This window comes from Oncorhynchus masou, unplaced genomic scaffold (genome assembly GCF_036934945.1).
Source record: "Oncorhynchus masou masou isolate Uvic2021 unplaced genomic scaffold, UVic_Omas_1.1 unplaced_scaffold_13379, whole genome shotgun sequence".
Classification (NCBI taxonomy): domain Eukaryota; kingdom Metazoa; phylum Chordata; class Actinopteri; order Salmoniformes; family Salmonidae; genus Oncorhynchus; species Oncorhynchus masou.
In genome coordinates, this window is record NW_027003260.1 from 1 (window position 1) to 5,549 (window position 5,549).

General features: G+C 63.5%; 1 protein-coding gene across 1 annotated transcript; it reads left to right on the forward strand.

The window, feature by feature from the left end:
* Positions 1–218: 218 nt before the first annotated feature.
* LOC135530415 (keratin-associated protein 10-4-like) lies at positions 219–4,668 on the forward strand (the record flags this gene model as incomplete). Its single annotated transcript, XM_064958748.1, has 2 exons — positions 219–567; positions 4,289–4,668. Coding segments are annotated over 2 exons (729 nt in total), but the record flags the coding sequence as incomplete, so codon positions are not given.
* Positions 4,669–5,549: the final 881 nt, after the last annotated feature.

Here is a 5,549-nt window from a genome sequence, read left to right on the forward strand (position 1 = left end):
TAGCCTGCCTGTGTGCCTGTGCCTGCCTGTGTGCCTGTGCCTGCCTGTGCCTGCCTGTGCCTGTATGCCTGCCTGTGTGCCTGTGCACCTATGCCTGCCTGTATGCCTGTGCACCTGTGCCTGCCTGTGTGCCTGCGCCTGCCTGTGTGCCTGTGCGCCTGCCTGCCTGTATGCCTGCCTGTGCCTGTGCCTGCCTGTGTGCCTGTACCTGCCTGTAGTGCCTGCGCCTGCCTGTGCCTGTGCACTGTGCCTGCCTGTGCTGCCTGTGCCTGCCTGTGTGCCTGTGCCTGTGCCTGCCTGTGTGCCTGTGCCTGCCTGTGTATGCCTGTGCCTGCCTGTGTGCCTGCCTGCACCTGCCTGTGTGCCTGTGCCTGCCTGTATGCCTGCCTGTGCCTGCGCCTGCCTGTGTGCCTGTGCCTGCCTGTATGCCTGACACTGCCTGTGCCTGTGCACTGCCTGTGCCTGCCTGTATGCCTGTGCCTGCCTGTGTGCCTGTGCCTGCCTACATATGCCTGCTGATGTGCGTCCCTGCATGTGCCTGCACGGTGTGCCTGCTGATGCCTGCCTGTGAGTGCCTGCCTGCCTGTGCCTGTGTACCTGCTGATGTACCTGTATATGCTGATTATGCCTGTACGTCCTGCGTATGCCTGCTGATGTGCCTGCTGATGCCTGCCTGTATGCCTGCTGGTTGTGCCTGCCTGACATATGCCTGCTGATGTGCCTGCCTGCGGCTTCATATGCCTGCTGTGTACGTCCTACATATGCCTGTGCCTGCGGTATGCCTAATATGCCTGCCTGCATGCCTGCTGATGTGCCTGTGGCTGCCTACATATGCCTGCTGATGTGCCCTGCCTGCCTGCATGTACCTGCTGGTTGTGCCTGCTGATGTGCCTGCTGATATGCCTGCGGCTTCATATGCCTGCTGATGCCTGCCTGTGCCTGGTGAGTATGCATTGTGCCCTGCCTGCCATATGCCTGCTGATGCCTGGTTGTGCCTGCTGATGCCTGCTGATGTCCCTGCCTTCAGCATGCACAATTATGCCTGCTGATGCCTGCATATGCCTGCCCAGGTGTGCCTGCTGATTGTACCTAGTGCCTGCAGCCTTAACACATATGTGCCTGCTGAGTGTGCCTGAAATGCCTGCTGATTGTACTTATATGGTGTGCCCTGTGCCTACTGCATGTGCCTGCTGGTGTGCCACTGCTGATGTGCCTGTATGCCTGCCTTCATGTGCCTGCTGATGTGCCTGCCTGCGTATGCCTGCTGATTAGTGCCTGCTGATTGTGCTTATAATATGCCTGCCTGCATGTACTGCTGATGTGCCTGCTTGATTATGCCTGTGTATGCAGTATGCCTGCTGATGTGCCTGTAATAGCCGCCTGCTGAGTGTGCCTGTATGCCTGCCTACGTATGCCTGCTGATTGTGCCTGTATATACGTATGCCTGCTGAGTGTGCCTGTATGCCTCTGTTCGTAGCCGCCTGCTGAGTGTGCCTGCTGATGTGCCTATGTGCCTGCCTGCTGAGTGTGCCTGCTGATTAATGCCTGTGCCACTGCCTGCATGTGCTTGCTGCTGATTGTGCCTGTGCCTGCCTGCATGCTGCTGATTGTGCCTGTATGCCTGCCTGCAGTATGCCTGCTGGTTGTGCCTGCTGATGTGCCTGTGTGCCTGCCTTCATGTGCCTGCTGAGTGCCTGTGCCTGCCTGCTGTGCTCGTGTGCTCGTGCTGGTTGTGCCTGCTGATGTACGTCCTGCATGTGCCTGCTGATTGTGTGTGCTGCCTACGTCCTGTGTGCCTGCCTGATTATGCCTGCTGATGCCTCTTACAATATGCCTCTTATTCATGTGCCTGCTGATTATGCCTGCTGATTATGCCTATGTGCCTGCTATTCGTGTGCCTGCCTGTGTGCCTGCCTGCGCCTGCCTGTATGCCTGTGCCTGCCTGTGCCTGCCTGTGTGCCTGTGCCTGCCTGTATGCCTGCGCCTGCCTGTGTGCCTGTAGTCTGCCTGTGTGCCTGTGCCTGCCTGTATGCCTGCCTGTGCCTGTGCCTGCCTGTGCTGCCTGTGCCTGCCTGTGTGCCTGCCTGCCTGTGTGCCTGTGCCTGCCTGTGTGCCTGCGCCTGCCTGTGTGCCTGCACCTGCCTGTATGCCTGTGCCTGCCTGCTGTGCACTGCCTATGCCTGTACCTGCCTGTGCCTGCCTGTGCCTGCCTGTGTGCCTGTGCCTGCCTGTGTGCCTGAGTCTGCCTGTGTGCCTGCGCTGCCTGTGCCTGCTGCACTGCCTGTGCCTGCCTGTATGCCTGTGCACCTGTGCCTGCCTGTGTGCCTGTGCCTGCCTGTATGCCTGCCTGTGTGCCTGCGCCTGCCTGTGTGCCTGCGCCTGCCTGTGTGCCTGGGTCTGCCTGTGTGCCTGCGCCTGCCTGTATGCCTGTGCCTGCCTGTGTGCCTGCCTGCGCCTGCCTGCCTGCCTGTATGCCTGTGCCTGCCTGTGCCTGCCTGTATGCCTGTGCCTGCCTGTGCCTGTGCCTGCCTGTATGCCTGTAGCCTGCCTGTGTGCCTGTGCCTGCCTGTGTGCCTGAGTCTGCCTGTGTGCCTGCGCCTGCCTGTGTGCCTGTGCCTGCCTGTGCCTGTACCTGCCTGTGTGCCTGCCTGTGTGCCATGCCTGCCTTGCCTGTGTGCCTGTGCCTGCCTGTGTGCCTGTGCCTGCCTGTGCCTGCCTGTATGCCTGCGCCTGCCTGTATGCCTGGGTCTGCCTGTATGCCTGATGCCTGCCTGTGTGCCTGTGCCTGCCTGTGTGCCGTGCCTGCCTATGTGCCTGTGCCTGCCTGTGCCTGTGCCTGCCTGTGTGCCTGTGCCTGCCTGTATGCCTGTGCCTGCCTGTGCACCTGTGCCTGCCTGTGTGCCTGCGCCTGCCTGTGTGCCTGCGTCTGCCTGTGCCTGCCTGCCTATGTGCCTGTGCCTGCCTGTATGCCTGTGCCTGCCTGTATGCCTGTGCCTGCCTATGTGCCTGTGCCTGCCTATGTGCCTGTGCCTGCCTGTGTGCCTGCCTGTGCCTGCCTGTGCACCTGTGCCTGCCTGTGTGCCTGTGCCTGCCTGTGTGCCTGTGCCTGCCTGTATGCCTGTGCCTGCCTGTATGCCTATGCCTGCCTGTGTGCCTGTACGCCTGCCTGTGTGCCTGTACCTGCCTGTGTGCCTGTGCCTGCCTGTGTGCCTGTGCCTGCCTGTATGCCTGTGCCTGCCTGTGTGCCTGTGCCTGCCTGTATGCCTGCCTGCCTGTGCCTGTATGCCTGTGCCTGCCTGTGTGCCTGTGCCTGCCTGTGCCTGCCTGTGCCTGTGCCTGCCTGCCTGTGCCTGTGCCTGCCTGTGTGCCTGCATGCCTGTGCCTGTGTGCCTGTGCCTGCCTGTATGCCTGTGCGCCTGCCTGCCTGTATGCCTGTGCCTGCCTGCCTGTGTGCCTGTGCCTGCCTGTGCCTGCCTGCATGTGCCTGCCTAGCCTGTGCCTGCCTGTATGCCTGTGCCTGCCTGTATGCCTGTGCCTGCCTGTGCCTGCGCCTGCCTGTGCCTAGTCTGCCTGTGTGCCTGCCTGCCTGTGCTGCACTGCGCCTGCCTGCCTGTATGCCTGTGCCTGCCTGTGCCTGCCTGTATGCCTGCCTGCCTGTATGCCTGCCTGTGCCTGCCTGCCTGTGCCTGCCTGTGTGCCTGTAGCTGCCTGTGTGCCTGTGCCTGCCTGTGTGCCTGTGCCTGCCTGTAGCTGCCTGTGTGCCTGTGCCTGCCTGTGCGCCTGTGCCTGCCTGTATGCCTGTGCCTGCCTGTGTGCCTGCACTGCCTGTGCCTGTGCCTGCCTGTGCCTGTGCCTGCCTGTGCCTGTGCCTGTGCCTGCCTGTATGCCTGCGCCTGCCTGTGCCTGCCTGCCTGCCTGTGTGCCTGTGCCTGCCTGTGTGCCTGTGCCTGCCTGTATGCCTGTGCCTGCCTGTGTGCCTGCGCCTGCCTGTATGCCTGCGCCTGCCTGTGTGCCTGCGCCTGCCTGTGTGCCTGTACGTGTGTGCCTGCCTGTATGCCTGTCGCCTGTGTGCCTGCGCCTGCCTGTGTGCCTGTGCCTGCCTGTATGCCTGTGCGCCTGTATGCCTGCGCCTGCCTGTGTGCCTGTGCACTGTGCCTGCCTTGTGCCTGTGCCTGCCTGTATGCCTGCCTGCCTGTATGCCTGCGCCTGCCTGTGTGCCTGCGCCTGCCTGTATGCCTGTGCCTGCCTGTGTGCCTGCGCCTGCCTGTGTGCCTGTGCCTGCCTGTAGCCTGCCTGTGTGCCTGCGCCTGCCTGTGTGCCTGCGCCTGCCTGTATGCCTGGAGTCTGCCTGTGTGCCTGAGCCTGCCTGTGTGCCTGGAGTCTGCCTGTGTGCCTGGCCTGCCTGTGTGCCTGAGTCTGCCTGTGCCTGCGCCTGCCTGTGTGCCTGGGTCTGCCTGTGTGCCTGCGCCTGCCTGTGTGCCTGCCTGTGTGCCTGTGCCTGCCTGTGTGCCTGTGCCTGTGCCTGCCTGTGTGCCTGTGCCTGCCTGTGTGCCTGCCTGTGTGCCTGCGCCTGCCTGTGTGCCTGGGTCTGCCTGTGTGCCCTGGAGCCTGCCTGTGTGCCTGTGCCTGCCTGTGTGCCTGTGCCTGCCTGTGTGCCTGCACCTGCCTGTGTGCCTGTGCCTGTGCCTGTGCATGCCTGTGCCTGCCTGTGTGCCTGTGCCTGCCTGTGCGCCTGTGCCTGCCTGTGCCCTGTGCCTGCCTGTGTGCCTGTGCCTGCCTGTATGCCTGTGCCTGCCTGTGTGCCTGTGCCTGCCTGTGCCTGCCTGCCTGTGCCTGTGCCTGCCTGTGTGCCTGTGCCTGTGCCTGCCTGTGCCTGTGCCTGCCTGTGCACCTGTGCCTGCCTGTGTGCCTGTGCCTGCCTGTGTGCCTGCATGCCTGCCTGTGTGCCTGTGCCTGCCTGTGTGCCTGTGCCTGCCTGCCTGTGCCTGCCTGCCTGCCTGCCTGTGCCTGTGCCTGCCTGTGTGCCTGTGCCTGCCTGTGCCTGCCTGTATGCCTGTGCCTGCCTGTGTGCCTGTGCCTGCCTGCATGCCTGTGCCTGCCTGTGTGCCTGCCTGTGCCTGCCTGTGTGCCTGCGCCTGCCTGTGTGCCTGCGCCTGCCTGTGCGTGCCTGTGCCTGCCTGTGTGCCTGTGCCTGCCTGTGTGCCTGCTGCCTGCCTGTGTGCCTGTGCCTGTGCCTGCCTGTGCCTGCCTGTGCCTGCCTGCAGTGCCTGTGCCTGCCTGTGTGCCTGTGCCTGCCTGTGTGCCTGTGCCTGCCTGTGTGCCTGTGCCTGCCTGTGTGCCTGTGCCTGCCTGTGTGCCTGTGCCTGCCTGTATGCCTGCGCCTGTGTGCACTGTGCCTGCCTGTGTGCCTGTGCACTGCCTGTGTGCCTGTGCCTGCCTGTACCTGCCTGCGCACTGCCTGTGTGCCTGCGCCTGCCTGTATGCCTGTGCCTGCGCCTGTACCTGCGCCTGCCTGTGCCTGCCTGTATGCCTGCGTGCCTGTGCCTGTG